The sequence below is a fragment of the Tinamus guttatus genome, unplaced genomic scaffold (assembly GCF_059628265.1).
Source record: "Tinamus guttatus ecotype Peru unplaced genomic scaffold, ASM5962826v1 Tinamus_guttatus_pri_ptg000497l, whole genome shotgun sequence".
NCBI lineage: Eukaryota > Metazoa > Chordata > Aves > Tinamiformes > Tinamidae > Tinamus > Tinamus guttatus.
Window position 1 is genome coordinate 3,891,397 of NW_028289031.1, and position 23,250 is coordinate 3,914,646.

Genomic DNA, 23,250 nt, shown 5'->3' on the forward strand with positions numbered 1-23,250 from the left:
GTGCATTTTTCTTCTAGAAAGCCAGGCACTCAAAGGTGTACAGCAGTGAGACTGTATTAAAGGGCACAGCAGGTGGAAAATCACACAGCCCAGGGAAGTTTGCGGGGTTTGACGCTCCTCGCCATCAAAGCTATGCACAGAGCACAATGAGGCACAGTAAACAAAGGCACTTCACACAGACGAGCACAAAGATCTTCCAAAACAAAAGAAAATTAAATTATCTTTCAAGTAAAGAACACACTGCAGTGAAACCTTAAATGAGCCATTCTAATTAAAAACATGCTGTGAATTTCCTACCAAGAAAACCAAGGGGAAAGGCAAGAAAAAGAGAGAATCTCGCTAGTATCTGCGCACATACAGCCACCCTCTCAAACGAGAGAGGCACCTTCCAAGCCACGGGGCGCACGGCAGAGCACCACGGAGCTCCAAGGACAGGCGCGAGCCGCGCGCGCGGGGACGGCTCAGGCGCGCCAAGGCGGAGGCGGGCAGAGGCTTCGCCAGCTTTTCCACACGGTGCTGCCCGAGCTGCCTCATCCCGCCGCGCCGCAGACATCACGGGCGCAGGGCCGCGCTGGTGCCGCCCGCGCTGCGACGGGGGCCAACGCGCCAAGGCAGCGCTTCGCGCCCAGCCCACGCTCGGGTTTCACGCGCGCATGCGGCAGCGCAGAGCAGCTCTCCAGAAATGAAAGGCAATCCCCCTTCTGACCCACTTCCTTCTGTTTATTTACCCATCTCAAGAGCCACAATACGCCCCGGGGTTCCTAACCTGCAGTCCCTGTCTCCTCACAGGCAGGGAGCCATGGGGCAGGAGCGCGCGTTTGCTATGCACAGCCAAGGTGGACACCTGGGTCCTATATAAGGATCCAACACATCAATACTACTCTCTTGTTGCAGGGGCAGGGTCCAGAATCTGCTATAAATATAAAGGACCTGAATGACAGATCTAAGTTACAGACTTTAAATGATGTAGAGAATGGTACAGCTTCCTCGAAGAGAGCGGAAAGTAGCTGGAATATTTTGGGAAGTGCTGGGAAGTTCAAGACTTCAGCAGAGCTTGGCTTTAGGACACCAGCTGAAGCCTCAGTGGCATTGAGACTTCATGTGTGCACAGGAAAATGGGGCCACAGGACGATGACAAAACTAAAAATGCATCAGGAGATGTAACCACCCTGGTGTGACCCAAAAATCACGGGGACGCCAGCTAGAGACAGAGAGAGAGGAGGACCTTTTTAACAGCATTCACACTAAAATCCTCAGAAAGAAATCACACCTGGAGATAACTCCACAACTGAAGCCCAAAGTATCGGAGATTTGAAGTAGGAAAATGCAAGGAATCTCCTCAAAAGCAGCAAGAGGCTTGCAAGGAGAGAGCTCTTGTTGCTCCTTGCTGCCCTTTCCCGTGCTGTGTGCAGGCAGCCGGCAGCCACACAAGCTCATGTGCGATGCCCGCTCAAGAGACCGGGGACCCTGCGAGCACTCGGGCAGGACAGGGAAAGCCTCTCAACGGAGACTTGGAGACCTCAGCACCAATAATTTACCCAGCCAAGTCCTAACTGATCGATGCATCCTTGTTTGGAAGAAAATATAAACACCTGACCACTATGTAGCTCCACTTTTTTTAAAATTTAAGGATGTGCACAAGTTTTCTGCTTGCTATGCCGTAATAGGACCATCAACTTGCTCAATCTCTTCTACACTTTTTGCTCTTACCCTGCACAAACCTGTATCATCAATATTTTTGCATTAATTGGAGTGTGAATGGTAAGGGAGAATTTCTCTTTCCCGTGAAGACCACAGGATTTTTACTGTTCACTTCAGTGGGATGGGCACTTGGCAGCAGCGCTGTGTTATCAGTGCCGAAAGAGCAAAACTCCCTCCGAAAAAGCGGTATTTTGTGTTGAGAAACAAGGAAGTCCCAGCAACGCAGCCACACTGAGGCTCTCCACGTTGTGCACTGCTCTGAACGGGGCTATGTCTGAAACGCAGGCAGGAGACGTCCAAACCCCGCTGCACACAATGTCTGCAGGCAAACCAAAAGCAGCGGTTCCCTAGTTTTATTGGGTATGGAAGCATTAAAAGCAGGTGTTTAAAAACCCTATTACAAATCTGTCTGCAACCTGTATTATTTTTACCACGTGCAAGTAAATTGATCACTCGCCCATTCCAATTGTTTTGGTGAAAATATGCAGCTCCTGCCGAATTATTTCTTAAACACGTGTCGGGGAGGAGAAAGTTTATTTGATTTCGCCACGCTGCCAACAATATAATGTGCTTTATTTAGTGCATTTATACAGCAGATACTGTGATGGTTCATCCCTCTTTCCTGGCACATACCAAAGAAGATTTCAAGCTATTCTTCACAACAATATATGATAAGCTCTTGCTCATAAAGAAAGCTGCAATGTACTTCTAGAGAGCAGCTAAGTAACTTGACACCCATATTTTCCACCAATTCAATTCTGTTTTAATCACTCATTGTTCCAGCTAACAAAAATCTATATTATAGACACATACACTGACATTCCAGAGTGCAATGCACATTATGGATGTGATTTTACTCTTCTTACATGTAAAAAATATTGAAGTACAAATCAGAAATTATTCCAGTGGAGCTACATTGGTGTAAAAGTGATCTGAAATATGAACTATGCCCAGTATACCTTCATGCAGAAACTATACTGTGCAATTTTTTGTGATATACACACAATTTGGAGTACTACAGAAGAAAAAAAGAAATCATTTGCCCTGAGATATTACTTTAGGAATAGAGGACAGATGTCCAGTTTCTGAAGTAGACTTGTAAAAAATTAATCACTTGCCTCATGCAGGTTAGCAGTATTTGGCAGGTAGGTTAGTACAGTTCATAATGAAGCATCTGGCTTTTGGTAAAGCTGCATTTTAATTTTAACTCTGTTTCATTTCAGCTTTTGGGCACATGTCAACATGCAATAATCTGACAAGTCTGGAGCAGATTTACTGATTTGTAACTTTGGTGTAGATCTTTGAAATTGTAGCTAAAACTATATTTAAGTCAGGCAAATAGTAATTGTGGCTCACTCACAGAGCTCTGCCTCATGTATCTGTTGAACCTCCCTATTAAGTTGTATAAACCCAGTCCTCAAGCTCTGAACCAACCAGACTCCTACTTTCTTAGTAATAGCTGAATCAACTCAGAATCAGAGAAACCCTAAGCAAATATGTGAAATAAACTTCAGGACCATGTGAGGATGCTTCCTGTTGAAAAATTCTGCAAAAACAGATCCAAAATATATATATATTTTTGGGGGGAGGGGCAGGAAAAGTCCTCAGAATATTTGTCCATCTGTAGACATTTCCAGGATGAGCTGGGGAGGATTATTTTTGTTTTTATTCCTGCCACAGACCAATGGAGGAATCACTTTTTATTACAGATTCTGGGATGGGTACTTGGTATTTTGAAGCAATCAAAAAAGAAAAAATCTGTATTGTGTTTTTCCTTGGGGAAAAAAAGAAATAAAAAACAAAATCAGACAGTTCTGGGTGTTAATTCACAGCACTGCTGGTAAGTAACTTCCTTTGACTACTCAGAAAAGTTTGCAGCTTTGCAGCTCATGCCCTGACCCTTGGTTTGCAGAACAAAAGCTTTTCTAGAGGAGGGAAGTCTGCAAAAGCGCAGTCTAATTTTATGACTCTGAGTTCTGCACTGCAAGTGCTCGTCCCAATGTACGTATTTGCAGTGGAAGAGTGTCTTCCACCACAGATTCACTGGAGGAAAAATAACAACAAAAACACCAATTGTCCCTGTGAGAGAGTAATTACTGTGTAGATGCAGGGACCATTTTTCAACATGAATAGTTCAGACATTCAAACAACGTTCCCAAAAGACAGAGATCTATTAATGAATTAACCAATTGCCCATTTTTGTTTTTACATTATAGTCATTTTTGAAGCTTTCGCAGGTGCCAAAACCCTCAGGAATCTCACTCGCTGTTCTTTTTCTCCTCTTGTACAACTTAAGCTAAATTGTTTCATCCTAATTCTTCTTGAAAAAGGACTAAGAGAGAACAAATCACACTATGGGCTCCTGGGCTCCAACAAATCTCAGCTCCAAGCACAGAGAAAGGCACTAGGAATGCCACTAGCTCTGGAAGCACGTTTGCAACAGCCTCACCAGCAGCACCACAAGTGCCTTTGCTAGACTGTTGCATCTTGCACAGTTATTTTTTTGGCCCTCAGCTGCAGACAGAGGGCCTTTTTATAACTAATTATACGTACTTTTTTTTTCCCCTTCCATCTTTTTTGGAAGATGGCAGATCCTACCCAGTTACGAGGGGAAAAGAGAGTGAGGAGGATTACTCCCACTCTCACTTGGGACCTGCTTGTTGCTGGGAAAGGGACATGGCAAATCACGGGGAACACTGAGACAGAGTAAGAGACAGCCTGCACGGCCAGCAAAAATTAAGCAGGTGGCAAAAAAGGACGGAAAACAGGGAACTCTTGAAACAGCCAAGGTTGAGTTACAATTCGTCCCTGGAGAGCAGCAGCACATTTTTTTGAGGTACGCTTGCAAAATAACGATGAATCATCCTTTCGGGCAACATTTGGAAAAAAGACTGTCCACGCTGCAAGCAACTGAAAGGATGCAATAGGAGACCTGAGTACAAAGTAAACGAGGCATAAGAAAAGACATAGTATTACGTTTCTGTTTGCCTTGGTCTCCCCAAGGGGTGCACGTGCTGCCAGTCTACTACTTCGTGCTAGCCACGAAGCCTCTTTATTTGCATTTCGACGCAAAGGCTGTCGCAAGCGCGATGCTGACCTCCGAATGAAAACGCCAGCTTTTACTTCGTGTTTTTCCGAGAAGTTTGTCCTACAGACCAACCTGAGACACTGAGCTAAGTTCCTCTGGCTGGAAAGGCAGATTAAATACCTTGTCATCCTAGCAGCCGGGATATGTACTGCGGCGTGTCAGTCAGACTTGGCGTGGGCGCCGGGATCATTTCGAACGAAGAGCGGAGCGCATCCCCCAGCCACCGGCTGGTGGAAACTTCGTTTTTCATTTGGAAAGGGCTGCTGTTCTGAACAGCAGAGGCCTGTCCCCAAGACTGTTCATAAATCAGAGCTGACGTTGTGTTTTCAGGGTCATGAAATCCCAAATGGCTGACAGCAACACGCTTTCCAGAACAGCCCTACTCTGTTCTTGGCCCTTCTAAGGGTGGCTATAAGCTACCTATAAGGCTACGCTTATGGAGTTCCCCTGTGGTGGGACCAGCTTTATTTGAAATATCCAAAAAAAAAAAAAAAAAAACCCTCCCTCTTTCCCAAATAAGATCTTCTAATGATGAAAAGCTGTGATAAAAAGCTTTCAGTGGGCTTTCTTCCATTTGCTGGATTTATAGGAGCAATAGCAGCCTTAAAACATCTGCCAAATCATTCTACTTTTCAGTTTTGATTATCTGTCTGCTAGTTTGAGGTTAACTTTAACTATACAGATGCAAGAAGTGAGAAAGCCATTCAACTCTAGATTTATTCTTAAGAAGTACCGGCTGTCTAAAATAAGGCCATAAAAGGTAGGCTCCCTGTCTGGTTTGTTGTATGGTTGCATGGCTTTGTGCTATTAATTGCAACCTGGCTAACAGGTGCTTGCCAATGTCTTTATATTCTCCCCGTCAGAAAGGATTATATTTCCATCTGGATAAAAGGCTGACATTGTCTTTTAAAAAGGAAGTTAAAAACAGCACAGAGATGAAGTCCACTCTTCTCCACAAGCACCACAAATTGAATCATGGCTCACTAATAAGAATACGGCCTTTCCTCTGCTCTGACAGACCAAGAGAGGGAAGGGCAAAACCACTAATGTGACCTTTTTCCCCATCCCCTTAAACCTCTGTCAGGTGTAAGGCAGCGATGAGTTAGACCCACCACGGGCAGTTTTTCCTCCCAGTGCTCAAGAAAAGCACTTACACACAACGTGTAGGGGTATGAGAAGCCCCAAGCACTTAAAAATTCACCATGGGCTCACTCTTGCCGTGCACTCTCCGAGCACGGCTGCAAAGGACTCGCCCTGCTCTGCCTGGGAGAGCTCTCCTCTCAGCTTCATTATCCCTTCATCTCTCTTCTGTCATCAGCTGGGAACACCTCTTCCCAATCTTTTGTTTTACCTCTTAATTTCTACCTTTTTCCCATGCCCTTTGGTAGCTGTGCAACCCCATTGCCTAATGCTGGCAGCCATTTGTGAAACCATTTGTGTGCATGAGAAACGCTACAGGAAAACTGCCATGCTAAAATACAAAGGCCCCATCTGAAGGCATCTGCTGCTTCTTGGAGCAATTGCTCCGTCCTGAAGCTACAGGAGTTTGACATCCAAGGCTCTCAAATTGCCAAGGGGGGCCTCTTGGCACAAACATCATTTTAACCGTTAGACAAACAGTTTTCCTGCCTATAAAGCGAGGGAGTTCAGACTATTTGCAAATTCATGGCCCCAGATCAAATTCTACATTGGATCTTGCAAGCTACATGTGGCCTCTCCCATTCCAAGCCAGGGCACGTGACACCGTGAAAGGCAGGGCAGTGCTCCACGTATCTTCAATACTAATTTATCTTCCCAGAGCAATGCAAATTCTGGCTAACTTTGGGTTACCCAGATAAAAAGGAGAGCCCCTACCACAGCCTTCTAATCCATTTATCTACCTCCTGTTAAGACTGATCTTGAAGAAATTCCTGACATATTTTATCTACACAAATTGCAGTAATAAGTGTGATTTCTGAAAGCGCTTACTAGCCTGTCCTGCTCACTTGAATCTTTCCTTGCACCCTTAGGTCCGATCTTCTTCGGGGGTAATTCACATCTAATTAAACATTCTTGGCCCTTTGGATTTTTATCTCACAGATACACTGCACCCTGCTTGTAAAAATTCCATCCCTGGCCGCCAAGGGACTCGAGTTATTCCAAGAGGAGTCACTAATTGGAATAACTATGCAGCACATAGTTATAACCCGGTGCCACCCCTCTGCAGGGATGCCCAAGCACTGCACCAACTCTCACCCAGCGGATCACTTACCAGCAACCTGCGCCGAGCCGCCCTTGGAGGCACCGCGATCCACATAACTGCTTTGCAAATGCGAGGCAGGTCTGAACACAGCATGTTTTTAAGGACTCCTGGGTGCAAAGTCATGAATGCAATTCACCCCTCTCAAAACATGGCTTGAGCCCCTTCCAAAAGATGCAGCTCCTGCCTCTCTTTGTTCAGAGTTACCCTGATGCCCGTTATGAGCTCCTGCAAGCGCAGCAATAGCACATGCAATTCTGCTCCCCAGAGCGATGCCAGTCCCAAGTTTTCGGCCTCATCTGGCACGGCCGGTGCCACTGAACAATTTTCAACACCAGCTGGGGCCCAGGTTCAGCTCTGACTCGGAGGGGAGAGTACTCAGGCCTGAAACTGTCGAGAGCAGTTGCTGCTGACGAAACACTGCGGGCGGCCAAGGCAACATGGCAGCTTGACCTGCTCTCCCTGGCTTTAGCCCTTGGGAACGGCCTCCCTCCCTCCTCCTGCACGGCCGCATACCAGCTAACGTGCTGGCCTTGGGTTCCCCCTCGCTCTCCGCCTTCCCCAGCGCCCATGGGAGCAGAGAGAGCAGCGGCAACGGAGGGAGCCAGATCAGCCTGGAGGGAGAGAGAAACAGCCGCTGGCTGAAGCGAGAGCAAGGCCCTGGCAATCGGCGTTTGGCCTCTGCTGGGGACCTGTGCCGCAAATGGCAAACAGATTTTGGATTTACTGCTTCTCCCAGCCAGCCTGCCCCACAGGTACACCGAGGGGTTTAATGCAAAAATAAATAAATAAAATACATCTTATTCTGGTTTGGGAAGCAGGATTCCAGCAAGAGGGGTCTAGAAATGGAGACAGGAGGAATAAAAGATCTTTTCTTCCGCATTTTCCTCTCGTTGTTGGGAAGGTGCTTTACAAAGGAAGGATTTTGCACCAGCTTCCCCGGGGCAGTGATGTTAGGCTGGCCAGCCCACAGGAAAAGCAGAGCACAGCAGCGTAGTGTGAGGGGCAGGACAATTTAGGGAGGGATTTCACCGAGTCAACCCACTTGAAAACACTGAGAAGCATCAGGGGAGAAAAAAAAAGTCATCCAAAATCTCACACCAGAAGACATGCAAGCACTGCTTGAGGCTATGCCTGCATTTGAACTTTGAAGCTTGGGCCCCTCTGTTCAACATCGTGGCCTGAAGCAAACCTCTGACCCAAACACTCCCAAAATCTCCAAATGTGTGGATTCACAGCTGCATTTTACTGCTTCTGTCAGCAACAGGTTTGTTGGTAACTACTCTCTTGATTGTCACCCCCGCCTCCATACATCTATTTATTGGTAAGTTTTTGTGTGCTTTTTTTTTCCCTGATATTCCTCCATCCATCCAACTCTGATCTCAGTGAGAGGAAACTCTTGAGCATTTCCTCCAACAGATATCTCTGGCAGGGATTAAAATGTTAGTAGGGAAAATTGTCTTTTGACACTCTATTTTTCTCTTCTTTTTGGAGAAGAGGATGTTCAGGCTATAATAAAAGGGCTGAAAACTGCATTAATCATTATTAAACCATTAGAGTCAATCGGCAAGGCTAGGACTGGCTGCTTCCACTCCTTTCCCTTAATGCCCGGCACCTTTTCCTTTCCCCTTCTCTTTCCTTTTCTGTCACTGTCTTCTGGAAGCAGCAAGCTCAGGCCCAGCAGACTGGGGTAGAGGATGACAGGGGAACACACATTTAGTCCAATTACATGTTGGCACTACGTTCAGTCTTTCCAAAAGCACGTAGGAAACTCTAACCATCACGCTGGCAGCTGCGGATGGATGCCTCCCCATTTACATCTCCTTTCTTCGAGCCACAACGAGAGGAGGTATTAATTGTCATCAAGTGCCTTGCCACAAACCCCTCTTCAGTATCATTCACAAATGCTCCACTAAAACCTTTAGTCTTTGAGCAGATCACTTTCCTAATCCCACGTCGCTGATAAGTTTTGGCAGAGATAAAAAGCAGACCGCATTCACCTCTGACAACTCGCCCTCGCTTTCCTTTTCCAGCTGTCGCACCAATACGCAAAATCTGCAACGGTGCTCCCTGCCGAACGCCGCTGCATCGTTCCCTCAAACCATGGCTTGGCTAACGGGGCTTTAAAACAAATAAAGCAATGCACACGAGCCTTGCACACATGGTCCAGACATGACCGTGAGTCACCTACACTACCGAAAAGCTGTTGTTCCTCAAGGAAAATCTGCACTTAAAAACAAGTACCCTGAATATCAATGCAGCCTCCGTCTCTCTTGCACAAGCCATCCTGCTGGCACCAGTGGAGCCTGCCGTGCAAGCAAAATGGGAAAAACAGGGAGCCACTCCAGACAGGATTACAACCCTGACAAAACACAGCAGAAGTTTAAATTTGGGGTAAGAAAGCAGCAGCTGAAGAGGGTGGGTGCAGTTTGGTTCTCTCCCTCTTTTTTTAAAGCAACTCTTTTCTTTTTGCCCCTGAGAAAACTCCCTTAAAAATGAATGCCACTAGTCATACAAGTAAGTGGATTAAGGGTCCGTTTACAGTATTTTTAAATTAAATAACAAAAAAATGAAGTTTGGTAGAATTCATGAAATTCATACCTCAGATACTTTCCAGAGTGGCTGGAAGGACTTAAGGAACTAAACAGAATGGTGCCAAATAACCTTAAGTGCCTCCTTCCTCCAAATTCACTGCAATATCCAAATCAGCAGCATACTTCCATGCCCCAGACGTGCATTTAGAGCTTTGACTAGATCTGACCCCAAGTTAAGGGCCAAGTACACCGAGACACGTCCCCAGCTGATTTCACCTAAACTGCATGGAAGAAAAATCGGTCCACGGTAACAAGCTCCCGACCGAACATTTATGGAGTTGCACATTAATGCAGACACTGCACAAAGCAGACGCGCATTTGTGCTTTATTTATGCTGCCAGAATTGCCATGCGAGCTGTCAGAAGAAGGAAAGGAAGAAAGCAGATCATCTTGTTTGTAATAAGGGTTTGCTCCAGTGAGTTTAAAATGTGCCCTGGGTGCAGGTTTACACACACTATTCATTGGAGATTGCCTGGCACTTCTCAGTTTTGCAAAGGAAGGAGAGCTCACCGGAGCAGGGGGTCAAGATAAACAGGCTTTGCTGCCGCTACATGTATCGGTACCTGCACGATGGGGTGGCCCCCAGCAGATGCCTTCACAGCCCCTCGGCTTCCTTCTGTCTCGTAATGAGCTCGGTGATGGGATTTCGGCTGCACTTCGATGCGCAGTTCATAAGGTCCTGAGTGAGATGGCAGCTGCCAATCAAGGGCAGGCAGGGACGGGCTGTAATGGAAAGGAAAAACGTATTAAAAATTAATGTCAAGTACTATCGCAAGCCACAAGCATCCAGCTCTATTACTTTAGAGACCATGTTTCGCAGTTCATCCTTCACCATCTTACATTTAAAATGTTATCAATATGGATAATGCCATGACATAAGTAATTTAGAAGGTATCGGTTATTTTATGAAGATTTATAGGACAAGCATATTTGATGGCCCAGATGCTACTGAATTTATAAACAAAGTGGAAAAATGTTCAAGGCACAACTTACAAACATCTTACTACATTGATCCTGAACCTAAAGGACAAAAGTAGGCAGAAAGACGCAGAGGAATTTAAGACAGAGTATTTCCACTGCACAAGTAGATGCCAAGTGAGCTCTGGAGAAGTTCTGCATTTGATTAATCTAATGGAGTTGAACAAATCTGCTTAGTTTACACAAATCTGCTTAGTTTACATGGGGGTGGAAGACAGGACGGGGAAATGACACAAAAAGAACCATTTTCTAGTTCTCTTCCAAACGTGAAAACACGTCACAGATTCTCAAAATGAAGTTGTTGGTGTGTTTTTTTTCTTCTGGTCCATGTGCTCCAAAGAAGAAAGATTTGAAGCCAGTTACAAATCCTACTAATGATGACGCACGAGCCAGAAGAGAACCCAGCTCACTCTTCCGGCTCTCTATTGACTCTGCAATTACAAAAATATTAAGGACTCATTACTATCACAAAAGCAAGCAGACCTGACAGCATGCATTGCTGGCCAAGTGTCATTCTTAGAAACCCACTTTTGAAGTAAAACCACACTTGAAAATAAAATTGGGAGAGCACGGTTGTAAAAAGTGCAAAGCTGACAGTTTGGATGAGAATAGCAAAAAAAAAAAAAAAAAAAAAAAAAGGTTAAAACAGTGTTGGGCCTGATGCAAGTTTATTGATTCTAAAACCTAAGCAAAGAGCTTTGTGATGAAAACATTAGTTTTATGGTTAGGCTATATTCTTTCTCCTGGTAAGGCCTCCTCACTGAGTGCTCCTCACACACTTTCACGACCAGCAAAGCAGCACAACAGTGACATATTACCCTGCTCTTCTCCACAGTGCTTTAGCACTTACTCCATCAGCCTGCAGCGGAAGGAGACCGAGCCGAAAATCACAGTCCTCAGACCTTTTGCTGCTGCCCCGTGCTGAGGCGCTAGCGCCAGGCAACGCTGTTTGCAGAAGTCACTGCAGTGATTTATGGCACTCGGCAGCCGCCACTCCCAGCCCCGCGGGGCTGGGTATCACTCGGAAGCAGCGGGCACGCCAGCGGGGATGCGCGTGCCGCGGATCAGGATTACCTGCCCCGGTCAGCGGGTTGCCTCTTAGCAATGAGGAGTTTGCCGGGCTGCTCGAGGTGCAGCAGCCCCTGCCTCGCTGCATAAACCCTGGCGCAAGGAGGACTTGGGTAGCGCGAATCACAGCTGAAACGAGCTGGCTCCGAGGGAGGGAAAGGAAGCGAAGGAGCTTCTGCGCTGGATGCCTTTATTACAAGCACATGTTCAGCTGGAGACTGAATGCTCCACTTTTCTAACCCAGCGATCCATTCGCTACCCCGACACTTTTGCAGATCTACAGGCACTGCTCTCCTATCCCCCCAAATATCTCTAATGTCTCTCACTGAGTGGCAGAGGTCCCACGGCTTGGTGCACAAGATTAAAAAGTGCACAAGTCATTTTCGGTTGCGGTAGAAGACCCCAAATTTATCATTCCATCCTTTATCACCAGCCTAATGTACAGCCACTTGTACCCGCCAGGGCATCCATACATGGTGGGACTTTAAGTAGTACCAATAGCTCTCATTATTTTTTCCCCCACATGAATTATCTTTTCTTGTTTACTTGCAAGTTTGCCACAAACTGAAACACGTGATTTGAATGCCTACACGCACACATTACATACATTACCAAAGCATGCAATTTTTGTAAGAAAATCTTGAATCTTTGCTACGGACTGTGCCCCTGATGAGAAAGGCACTACACAGAGGGGGCTCTCTGCATTTCTAAAACTCATTTCTACTCCTCACAAGCATCAACTGCTCAAACCCAATGAACACCCTGGACATTATCTCACTGTGACTGTCGGATGACAGTGAGCGGAGCCTTCTGGGGGGGCAACCACAGCCACTAACCCCAGCCCTCAGCAAGCTGCATACACCGAGTTCTGAGTTCTGCTCCTTTCCAGCCTCCAGCATCACTTGGAGCATCTGCAAACACATCCAAGCAAGTTCTCACACGTGCAATCAAAACAGCATGTGCAACAAGAGGCATCAACCCCTGGTGCTCACTCAGCCACCACCTAAAAGTTACAGGTAATCAGCCACTCTAGAGAGCCGCTATTATCTGTCTAGTGCATTATGCAGACATCTTTTCGTCTGGCAAAAGAAAAAAAAAAAAAAGGGAAGAAACTCTCAAAAAAAATCTCTGGAGAAGCCACATTTGACTAATGATAAATGACAAAGAGCAGAGCAAAACAGCTGTGTCTCTCCTGGTGATGATCAGCACACATTTTTAAACAGATGTTTCTGTTTTTAAGTAAATTCTCACTTGATGGATCTTTTTTTTTTTCCTGAGGACACAATGTACATTAGATTAAAAACTTTTAACACTTAATTTAAAAGGACAACTCCAACCCACAGTATGCAATCCTCAAGTGAAAAGTTTTTTTTTTTTTTTTAAGATATCTGGAACTTATAATCACACCTTTAAAAAAATAAAGGATCAAGTGAGCACCTGATGTCAGTACAATTAAGATATTAAACTAATGTTTTCAAATAAAGGCTCAAAATAAGAGTGTGGTTTGCTGCTAGCCTGTAATCTATCATCAGAATTCCAAAATATCACCTGACCAATTATAAATTGACATTTAATGGCAGTTTTCCTGATAAAGGAAGCAGCATGATGCATTTAACAGTGTCATGGGCTGGGGCTGTCATAGCTATTTCCTAAGTTAGGTTATCTTCATCATGCACTTAATTTCCTGCTGCTAAACGTGGTTAAAGGAGAAAAAAAAAAAAGAAAGAAAGGAAAGAAAAAGTCCCTGAGCAAATGGCATAGTGCTAAAATGTAAATCTGGTTGTCACAAATAAACCCTTATCAATTTGAAAGGGCCCAAGCTATGTCAACGAGTCAACACCACGAGGAGGGCGGAAGAGCCCCTCCGCAGGGGGCAAGAAGAAGTCTTCAAGCAGTCTTCAAATCAGACAGACATTGGTGCCTTTCCCTTAAAGTGAATTTTCTGTCAACTGAAAGTCCATTCCATTCCCTTCTACACTGTAATAAAAAAAATCTTACTGTAATCCGTCTAAACGTGATAATGAGGGATGGTTGTTTCCAGGCAGGTTCACAAAACGTGGTGCTAGACCATAGAAAACGCACTCAGCGTAACTCGGTCCTACCCAAATCAGATTACAAACCAGATGAATAGTGATTTATTTTGCATACACCAGATACACAATATGATTAAATCAAAAACAGATTATCCAGTCTGGCTGACTTCTGCTGTTAGCAGAAAGATTTATCAAGTCACCAGGAGGAGGAAAAAAAGGGAAAAAGATATTAAGCAGCACACTGGAATACAGATCAGCAAGAACCAAAACCCAAAACTACCAGTAAACTTTGCAAAGGTGCTCAAGTCCTGTTTTCACAAAGCAGCTGTGTCTTTAGGATTTAAATTGCCATTAGACTTCCATTGTTCATACTACTAGAAGCCCAAGGCCACCTGAAAAATTGTGCTTTACCAGCACTTCTGTCCTTACCTAGGCTGCTGCATGCAGAGGCACTACTCTGCCCTTCCTAACCGGGAATGTTGCGCAAGGAAAAGAGCGTACAAGAGACATGGCAGCATCACTGAAACTTTTACCGGGCCGGGAGGTTTGCTTTTCCTCCCACGCTCCCATCTGACAGCCGAGTGATCCAGCCACGAGCTGCAAAATAAGACGCTGTGCCCCAGGCCAGGCTTGGCCGCACTTCGCTGGTGCGGGGAGCAAGCAGCTCCTCTATCTCCCTCACTGGTATCTGCTCGAATGCTTCGCACTGATGCCTAGACGTGAGCTGTCACAGGTCATACTTAGCACTACCCTCCCAAAAGTCAACGTTCAAAGGAGGATTTGCACAGGAAAGCGCCCCTTTGGTGACAGGCAGAAAGGGAGATAACGGGTGGCTTGTGTGGCGCCTCAGCTCCCACTCTAGTACTGCGCGAGGCTAAAACGAGACCCTGAGGGAAGGAGCACTAGAAGAAGCTTAGGGGACATTTCCAATGAACTGAAAAATAGGCAGGAGAGTGTGGAGGGATTAAAAAATAATAATAAAATAATAATAATAAAAATAATACAGTTTACATGCTCCCAAGCAGTTCTCAGCTTCGCGTGAGGGCAGTCCAGCAGGAACACACCAGCTACCTCAGCAAAGCATCAAAATACCCCATCCAGCAAGAATTTAGCAGGACAGAAAGAGGTTAGAGGCCCCATGGGCTCATCCCCAACCCCAATTAACACTAAAGGGCCCTAGGGGACGGTCGCTGACGTGTAGCCGCTTGTGCCCAGCTTAAGGGGTCGCGGCCGGACAACTCCGCGTTTGCTTTGTCTGAGCAACTTCCTCTCATTTGCCATAAAACGGAGACATTCACCTTGAATGTGCCGCGCGCGCAGCGGACCTGGATTGCCTGCGCTCGTGACTACCTAAGTAAGGATTATTTTCCGCCTTCAGAGACTCCAACTGTGCAAAAATTTTCCCCAAGGGAAGTTGTTCCATACCTCACTATCTTGCACCGAAACTTCTAAAAATATATGTAATAATAATACAAACATACAAAATACAGAAAGAGGCAGGGGAATGAAAAAAATCCATAACATTTCCTTTGATTTAAAAAAATATACATATTACAAGTTTAAGGGTTACTGAATTAGTTTGGAATGCTCCAGTTCAATCTCACCACAGTCACAACAGTTGAATCCAAAAAAAATCTCCAAAAAAAATAAACAAACAAATCCACTGAGACAGATAGAAACCAAATATGCTCTTGCCAATGGTAGACAGGTATCCAACCCTACATTCACTGGATGTAAATTATAGCTTCCATATGTAAAAATATATGACACTACGTATGTGGGTTCAAGAACATACGTGTACATTTTTGAGGCTGAAAGAGAGACTGTGGAAAAAAATGATTTTCAAATATTAAAAAGGGGGCTTTCAATTTTTTAAAAGTGGTGTAAGTAGGGAGCTTTCATAAGCCACCTGGAGCTGGGTGTCTTTTCCTGGAAACGCTTTTTAGTGTGGTAGACCTCATACGTGCCATATAACTGACCAAGAAACCTAACCGTCTCTCTTCTCTTCCTCTTTCCTTTCCCCCTAATTACACGGTATCTAATGAAAATGCAAGTGTTACAGGACAGCATGTTTTTTGAATGAAACTTGAAACAATGATAAGGCATAAAAAAGAAGCTGTTATTTTTCAGTGAATAAGAAATGCCTCTAGGAAAAGGCCAAATTGTGTTTAGTCGAATTCAATAGCTAAAGAGGAAGTTAAAGAAAAAAAAAACACACAAGATTATGAGAAATTTGGCACTTTCATGACTGCCAATCCATTTTGTTACAAAAAGGAACATTTGAAATGTGCAAATAATGAAAATCCCAAAATCGTTTTTTTTATCCCATATTTTGGAAAGAGTCATAGATACTATGAGGATTGTCTTCAAAACCAAGAGTAGCAGAGAAGTCAACCTCAATATTTTTATTTTGCCTTTGAATTATTTGTCCTTTTGAGATTTTTATTTACAGAGAAACTACATATAGAGAAATTTGTAGAGAAATCGTGTGTAACTAAGCAGCAACCATAGAAAAGAACACAAGCAAAATATCATCTGCTGCTGACATAACTTGTTGAGAGTGCTGCTTAAACCATTTACTACCCCTCTCATAGAAGGAGGATTATTGACAGAAACCTTCTACATTTGGGCAAGACAACACAATACATAGCTAAATCCTGAAATAAAGATCTTGGAGCAAAAGAACAAGACCAGAATTTCGCGAAGACCATCTCTTAACTCTTAACATAACGACTTACAGTTTGGTGCTTTTTTTAAGGCAGATTGGTACATTAAAATAAGCCATTTTGGTCTGAAAAAGCATTCTTTATTGCTACTCCCGGCTGTGTTCCAAAGCCTCCTTTGAAAAAATCCCAGCTGTGTTTCTAAATATTTTCTACATCAGCCCAAACACTTCACCCAAGGTCTGGCGCTGCAAGAGAAGCACCAAGACCAACGTCACTCCTATCACTCCCTTGTTCCAGAAACTGAAAAACTTAAACCTGATTGAGATTTAATTACAATGAGTGAAAGACATGATCAGTACAGATAATGCAAACCACCATTTCCCTTTTAAAAAAGATAATCCAAAGGGAAAAAAAAAAAAAAAAACACATGGAAAAGGATGGGGCCATGCACCTGGCTGATGGTCAGCCTGAACCTATTCTCTCCTGCTCCCAAATAAAGCGGGATGAAAGGGTGGCAAGGAAAGGCGTCAGTGATTTTCCAAGGCACGCTTTCTTTTGATGAAAGTTGTAATGCATAATCAGGAAGAGACAGAGGAGGTAATCAAATATGGTTATCTCAAAATCATTATGACTGGGTGAGTTTTGGAGTGTGAATTGTTTGTTGGAGCCTACCCCTAAAATCCTAGCATTTGAAATAGAACAGATGTGTAAGATAACAGGAAAAAAAAATCCAAAGCTGTTGTGACAAATTCTTAACCAATTTTTTTGGAGAGATTTAAAATAACATCGTTTCTGTTGCGTAGGCTGTGATCCTGTTGACGTCTGTGCTCAGTTGCCCAGCATTCTTTCATATACATAAATGAAAGGTATTTTTGGTGGAAGGAAGCATGGTCAGTGTGTCTGATTGGTAAAATAACTTGAAATCACATTTCTACAGTAACTTCCAACTGCCCTAGAGCACGAGTTAATGAGATCACATGGAAACATATTGAGAACCAGGAAACATATTTTGCACAAGACCAAAACAGTGGAAAAAATCTTGAAAACACAACATAGCGGGGCTCGGCGCGCTTCACCTTTGCGTTACCACACAGGAATGCTGGGCGCCTTCTCCCTGATGACAGCAAAGCGCGCAGGGGTGGCCCTCTCTGTGCCCAGGTGATAAGGGTGTGCTTGGCCACACTGTGTAATTACTGAAGTTCTAGGCAAAACACAGTACCTCTCCGCCTCAAAAAAGAATAAATAAACAAATAAATAAGGCTCGGGCAGAGCAGAGGGGAGGTGGCCACGGCCAGGGAGGAAGAGGAGAGCTGGGGCCACACTGGCCCCACGCAACATGCTGCAACTCGGAGCACTGCACGTGGTTCCCTTTCAGCCCTTGGAGGCAGCAAGAGGCAGAGAGGGGCTGGCTGGAGAGGCACGGGGCGGGCACAGTTGAGCACCAATAAGGGGTCAACAAGGAAAATATTCTAGCTCTGAGTCCCCTTTTTTAATTTTAAAGAAAGCAGCTTTTTTTTTTTTATTAAGGAAATAAAAAGAAAGACAGAGCAGATGTACTCAGGGAGGAAGAGGAAAGGGGGCTGACATCAGGCTCGTGGACAGGCTGGCACATTTTGGGAAAGCCAAGCTCTTCACTGCTGCGCATACAATCTAGGAGGACTTCAAAATGCAGACCAGAAGCAAAACTGAAAGAGAAAGTAACAGATGGCAGCTCGAATTCTGTGGTGTTTCCTATACAGGATCATCGCCTCATAAATAAATGCAATGATGTATTACTTATTATGGCCTTATTATTTTTTGGATGGATTGTTTTTCAAACAGAGATTAAAGTGGTGAAGAAAGGAAAGAAAAAACACTGTCCAACAGATAAAGAAAAGATAACTGATAAGGAGCCTTCAGATGAAGTGGAATTTCCGATGACTTGAGGTAGATGCTGAAGTAATGCACAAGACAGCCAAATTTCTGTTCTGTTTGTATTCACTGCCTAAAACATGGAAATATAAACGGCCTGGTAACAGCCACAATAACAGAAGCGCCTCTTAGGCTTGCAACAAGAAAAATGTTAAGACGTGATGAACTAGGTAAGTAAAACCAAACGTTAGACAGTACCAAAAGGTCCTGCCGCCGGAAAGTTTCTGAATACCTCCATATTCATCATTTCTCAACCACTGGAACTGAGACTTGTCGCTTGGGAAATGGATGCCCCACTGCCCGTTACAACCCAGATGTGGCTGGTTCCTTGAAGAGGAGGTTTTTGTTTTGTTTTGTTAAATCTTCAAGGTTTTACTCACAGTTACACCACACAAACAAGAGACACGGCATCACAAATAAATAAATAAATAAATAAATAAATAAATAAACTAATAAATAGATGGAGTGAGTGGGGAGATTCGACTGGAAGCAGCAAATGAAATAGGAAGGAGAAGGAAAAGTGATCAACAAAGAGATTAGCAGGATTCTCCTCGAATTCGGACGCCTTACCTCATGTAGGATGTAGGAGACAGGGACTTTGGTTTGGCCCACTGGTACGGGTGCTGTGGCACAGACAGGTACTGCTCGCAGAAGTTTCCTTTCCTGATATGCTGAAAGCTGGAGAAGTCTTCCGGTGATAGATCAGCAGTTGGTGAGATGGTCCCATGCTCCTCACCAGCCGGTTCGGTTTTGAGAGTCATGGAGGGCGTGTGATCGATGGCCGTCTTCCTCGACTTAACGGGAATCCCGTCGTTCATATCGATGGTGCTGTCGGTGGTGAGCGCGTTGATGGCGGCCACGATGGCGGAGCTGGTGTACTGGTTGGTGTTGCCCAGCCAGGTGTCGTCCGTGACGCTCACGCGCGGCGAGCCCTGTGGCGAAGGCGTGGGGGAGTGGTGTGGCGAGTAGGAGGTCTGCCTACCGTTGAGGCTGTACTTCCTCTTGTTGCAGGGAGACGGTGGCCTGGAGTTGCGAGCCCCCAGCCAGCTTTCCTCCGTGATGCTCGTGCGAGGAGACGTCGACGGAGAGTGCCTCGGCGAATTGAGCAGAGTGCAGGCCACCATGCCGCGCTGGTAACCTTCCTCGGTGTCCGTGGTCTTCGGAGAGACGCATGGGGACTGCCATGGGGAGGTCTGGGGCGAAGTGTATGGGTATGAGTAGTTGGACTCATAGGAAGAGGCTTCGGAGTTGCAGCTTCTGGAAGACAAGCTACTCGCTGGACTCAGGCACGACGGGTCTCTGTACGCCTCGATGTTCGGCAAGTTCAATGTGGCAGTGGAGGGCGGTCGCTTTGCGTTTGGGATGGCTTCCTCAACCTCATCGTGGAAAAACTGGCTGTTGTTATGGTGAAGTCCCATGTAAGAAGTGATCTCAATTCTGGGACTCTCTAGTGCTGGAGCTCCATTGGGTCTGATGTTTGGAGGCAGGTAATATTCAGAGGCTCCGCCATCAATATGTCCTCCATATCCAGCAGGATGATTTGTTGATGGGACAACTGAAATGACTGGATTTGATGTCTGAAGGCCATGACATGGAGTAGACAATGAGGAATGTGCCACATTTAGAGGCAAACCAGCATTTACATTTGAAGATGTGTAATTATAGTGTTCTGGAAGAAACAAACAAACAAAAAAGAATGATATGAAGTGCTGCACATACATGCTCACTTAGTAGAACACCAAGCTGGCATGGAGGAACACAACACAACAGACAAAGCACGGTGCTCCGTTACACCCCAGAGGACAAGCACGCACAGTGTTAGATCAGAAGCCAAAGATTAGCATCCTTGAAAGTGCTGGCAAATTAGCAGCACAGAATAACCTATCTGGGAGGAGGGGGAAGGTGGTATGTGGAATGATGTTGCCTCAAAGGCACTCATTTAAGTCTTAAGAACATAACTCTGTCTTCAAGCAGTACTCCAGCATTCAGAGACTGCAGCGCTATCCAAGAGACATACTCTTTTACGTAAGTGAGCCTATCTCACTCCCTGCAAAGCTGGAATACACAAAATAGGGAAGAGAGAAAAAGTGGAGGCAGACCAAATCAAAGAACATGATCAAATGCACTCTGTTTCAAAACAAAGCAAAAATCCCGAGATTTCCATTACAGAGAGTTTCCAACTGGTTCCAGTTAACTAGACTTTTGGAACAAAACAAATCTATTGACCTGCTGTGGTTTCCAAGATAACTTATTCTCCAGCCTAACCAGCAGAGACCAAGTGAAGGATAAACAGGGATATCCTAGTAGTCCAATGACTGAAATGTCATTGAAGTTGTTAGTTATTACCAACAGAGCTGGTTGAGCACTGCCAGCACATTCCAGGCCACCGGTTATTGTAAACATGTCCATGTCACCATGTGCAACCACTCACATCTCTGAGGGTATTAAAACAATAGCATTGTTACACAGATGGTGCAGAAAACCTGACAAGTGATAGACCAACTGCAGACTCTCACTGACGGCCTCCCTGAGCAGGCACAGGGGAACAACTCCAACCTCCACATGCCTTAGTCTCTGCTGCGCTACGTCCTGAGGCAAGTATGAGACTGTCCCTTCCAGTCCCCTGCTGCTGGTGTTCCCAGCACCCCAGGATTGCTTCAGCTCCTACCCTGAGGACCAGGCGCAGGTGTCTCTGACATCCAGAGATGCCCACAGAAAGCAGCACGGAGAGGAGACCACATGGCGTCCTGCACGTGGAGCTGGCTGCCTGCTCCCGTGCAGGGAGTCTCCCCCGGCGCTGGGCCATGCCCACCTGCCCTGCTGGGATGAGGACAATCTGCCTTCACCCCCGTGGCTGGCACTCCTGAGGCAACTGCTGCCTGAGCGCTGCGGATGCAAACGTGCCTCCAAGGGGGACGTGCCAACGCCAGCGGCTATTCCCTTTCTGCTGCTTAGCGGCTCGGCCCTCTCTGGTGTCACCCTTCGCCTCTCGCATTTCTCACCCACGGTGAGGCCAAGAAAGAAAAAATAAATAAATAAATAACCCCTCTTTAAGCGATTTCACAGTATCTCCGTGACATTCTAGCCAATTCATGTCACAGCAGGTAACAATCACACGCAACGTGAAATACCACCTTCCGTGCCTTCAGAAATCAGGCTTTCACTGAGGAGAGTTCATTAGATCATGCCAAAAGGCACCACAATCAAAACTGGATTGTGCAAAACATGTTGCAGCTTCACACACTAGTCAAACACCAATGACAGCAGGAAATAAGAGCTGTGTAAAAAGATGAGCTGCTTGGAAAAGAGTGATCCGATCACAGGGATCGTGGCGAGGGCCACATCTGCCAAGGGATCTCTTTTTCCCATATCCGTCCCCCTTCCCGGCCATCCTGATGCATGGTGACACTGCACACAAGCATCACCCCTCTCCTCCAGCTCTTCGTGGGGGCGGGGTGAAGAAACATGGTGCAACAGGTAGCACTGGGGTCACCTCCGATTTGGAAATGCCACCATAGAGGATTTGCCCGGGCCTCCCAAACGGCCTCGACTCCTTCACAGCTTCTCCCAACCCCGGAGGAGGTGCAGGTGCCAGTCCCCAGGGCTGCTGCAGCTCCGCTCCCACCTAGAGCTGCACGAGCTCCAGATGGGCATCCAGAGCAGGTGCCATTGCAGGACCTAACCAGAGGCCCACATTTATTGCAAAAACATGAGGGGGGGTTGACCTGCATGAGAAAAACATCACAAACTGTCATGTCCACTGTACTGTGGAAGCTATCGCACAATTAGGGTGAAATTGAAGTGCTGAAGTCTGCTGGAAAACTCCAGCCCAGGCTTAACATGCAATAGAAAACCTCAGGCTGGCCTTGTGTATCCAGTTATAAAAAAAAAAAAGGAGGTAAAACAAAACAAACAAACAAAAGACAGCTCCCAGTGCTAAAAAATAAATAAATAAATATAAAAAAGCGATCAGTGCTCCAAGCAACAAGCTCTCCTAATGCTCTTTTAGGGCCCTGTAAATAATGCATATTTTTAAGAAGTCAATTTTTAAAGGGCAAAGGAAAACAACATATGTGATGCAACTTCTCACACCATCAAACATGAAATTGAAAGAAGGAACATCCAGAGCCTTCCAAATGTATGCCTTTGACTTTCAGACAACCTTTGAAAATTACCAAATACAAACATCCAAAAGCAAGAACACGACCAACTCCTTGGTTTATAAGATAAAATAATAAAATACAGTTCCATTGCTTGAAAAAAATAGAAAGCACATTGACTTCTGTATTTACAAAATTCATCAAAGACATACAAGTTCAGTGTTCATCAACAGGCTGATGCCTCTCCTCACAAAGGTGAGTAAGGATAAAACAGAATTAAAGGACAACCTCAGGAGGGAAGGGAGGCAGAGGTGACTACACAGGCACCAAAGGACTCCACATAGCTCAGCTGCACAGAGTATTTTGGCAGTACTGGAAGGGATAAAAGGGAGCCAACGCCTTCCCCCTGCTCCCAAATACAGAGGCTGACTGAAGTACCTGGGGCTGCAGCCTGCGGCGGCGCCGGGCTCAGAGCAGCCTGCGCAGGCACTACCCTGTACAGCTTGGAGCAGGACCCCTTCCATGCTGCTTCTTAACACCTTGAGCTACCCTCTGGTTTGGGGTAGGTTAGCACAGGTCTGCATCACTTCTGCTGCTGACAACTCCATGTTTCCACTGAGGGTAACCAGGAGCAGAAACTGCCCCCCTCACTTTGTGACTGCTCTTTTGCAGGTTGAGTTTCACTTGGCAATAAGAAAAAAAAAAAAAAAGCCAAATTATGTTTTCCCTAATCAAGTTCACAGCATAAAGGCTCCCTTCCTTTCTACTCCAACGGACTCATCCTGCAAAGCACTGAGCACTGTCTGCTGTTTATTCCCTTTAAATAGGAGTGCTTGACACCTGTGGCTTGCCAAGGCTTTAGAGAAAGCAGA

At 45.4% G+C, this 23,250-nt stretch overlaps 1 protein-coding gene across 2 annotated transcripts in view; it reads right to left on the reverse strand.

The window, feature by feature from the left end:
* Window positions 1–23,250, reverse strand: part of NFATC1 (nuclear factor of activated T cells 1) — a 106,852-nt gene that overhangs the window by 79,293 nt on the left and 4,309 nt on the right. For both annotated transcript variants that reach the window (XM_088533413.1, XM_088533414.1), the window contains exons 2-3: window positions 18,849–19,947; window positions 10,186–10,345 (exon numbers count right to left, since the gene is read on the reverse strand). In XM_088533413.1, coding sequence (XP_088389539.1) covers window positions 10,186–10,345; window positions 18,849–19,947 — 1,259 coding nt within the window. The remainder of the gene's footprint in view (window positions 1–10,185; window positions 10,346–18,848; window positions 19,948–23,250) is intronic.